At 42.0% G+C, this 885-nt stretch overlaps 1 protein-coding gene across 1 annotated transcript in view; it reads left to right on the top strand.

Annotated features, from left to right (window-relative positions):
* The first annotated feature begins 727 nt into the window (after positions 1–727).
* LOC119591779 overlaps positions 728–885 on the top strand; it is a 4,863-nt gene continuing 4,705 nt past the window's right edge. Inside the window, exon 1 of the mRNA XM_037940523.1 lies at positions 728–854. Coding sequence (XP_037796451.1) covers positions 728–854 — 127 coding nt within the window. The remainder of the gene's footprint in view (positions 855–885) is intronic.

Raw genomic sequence — 885 nt, 5'->3', positions numbered from 1 at the left:
GGCATTCTGAGTATGTTGTTTGGTGAATTTTGATAAATTGTCTACTTATTATTCTCTGTCTGCCTGTCCCTTCTGTCAAATAGTTTTAATATTATCTCATATCTGATATATAGCCGTTGCATTTTAACCTTTCGCGCCTTTCTCAACGTCATTGAATCAAAGTAACATAACCAGGTAATACTACAGTAACGTTGATGATAACAATCACAACTGCTAACACTGACAATCACACCAATAGTAACAATTTGAATAAAAACACGAACAGTAACAATAACACAACACTAGCAATCACTCCAGTAATAACGGTCACAACCACTAAACATTAACAACCACACCATAGCTATTACAGTCAAATAACTAACAATCACCCAACACTAACAACCACAGTCGCAATACTAATCACACAAACCATTAACAACGCTCCCTAATAGTCATCGGCACTAACAATCACACTGACACTAGCTGTCATCAAAACTAACAATCACGTTAAACTCCAGCAGTCACGCCGATACTAACAATCACAGCAGCCAGCGTTAACAACCACACTTCCACTAACAACCGAACACTAACAACCGCATTAACACTAACAATCGCCAGCACAAGCAACCAATCCTACTAACAACTTTCTCAATCATCTTTACCATCCTGTTATTTCTTCTTCTTCTTCGCAGTGTTGCCACGTGACACCTTGCGAAGGGGGCAGCTCCTAATTGGCACCATTGGCACCATGGCCCGTTCTTCGTCTTCTTCCCAAGTGACCGACTTAGATGTAAGAGCATTGTCTTGCCTCCTCAGCCTCAGCGACGCGGATGACGATGAGGTCGAAGCCGCGAGAAGGAGAAAGGGCGGGCAAGGTATACTTTTTGTTGTTGTTGGTGGTGGTGG

The sequence above is a fragment of the Penaeus monodon genome, chromosome 29 (genome assembly GCF_015228065.2).
Source record: "Penaeus monodon isolate SGIC_2016 chromosome 29, NSTDA_Pmon_1, whole genome shotgun sequence".
NCBI lineage: Eukaryota > Metazoa > Arthropoda > Malacostraca > Decapoda > Penaeidae > Penaeus > Penaeus monodon.
The sequence above is the reverse complement of the archived record's forward strand: the minus strand, read 5'-3'. Positions and strand labels throughout refer to the sequence as shown.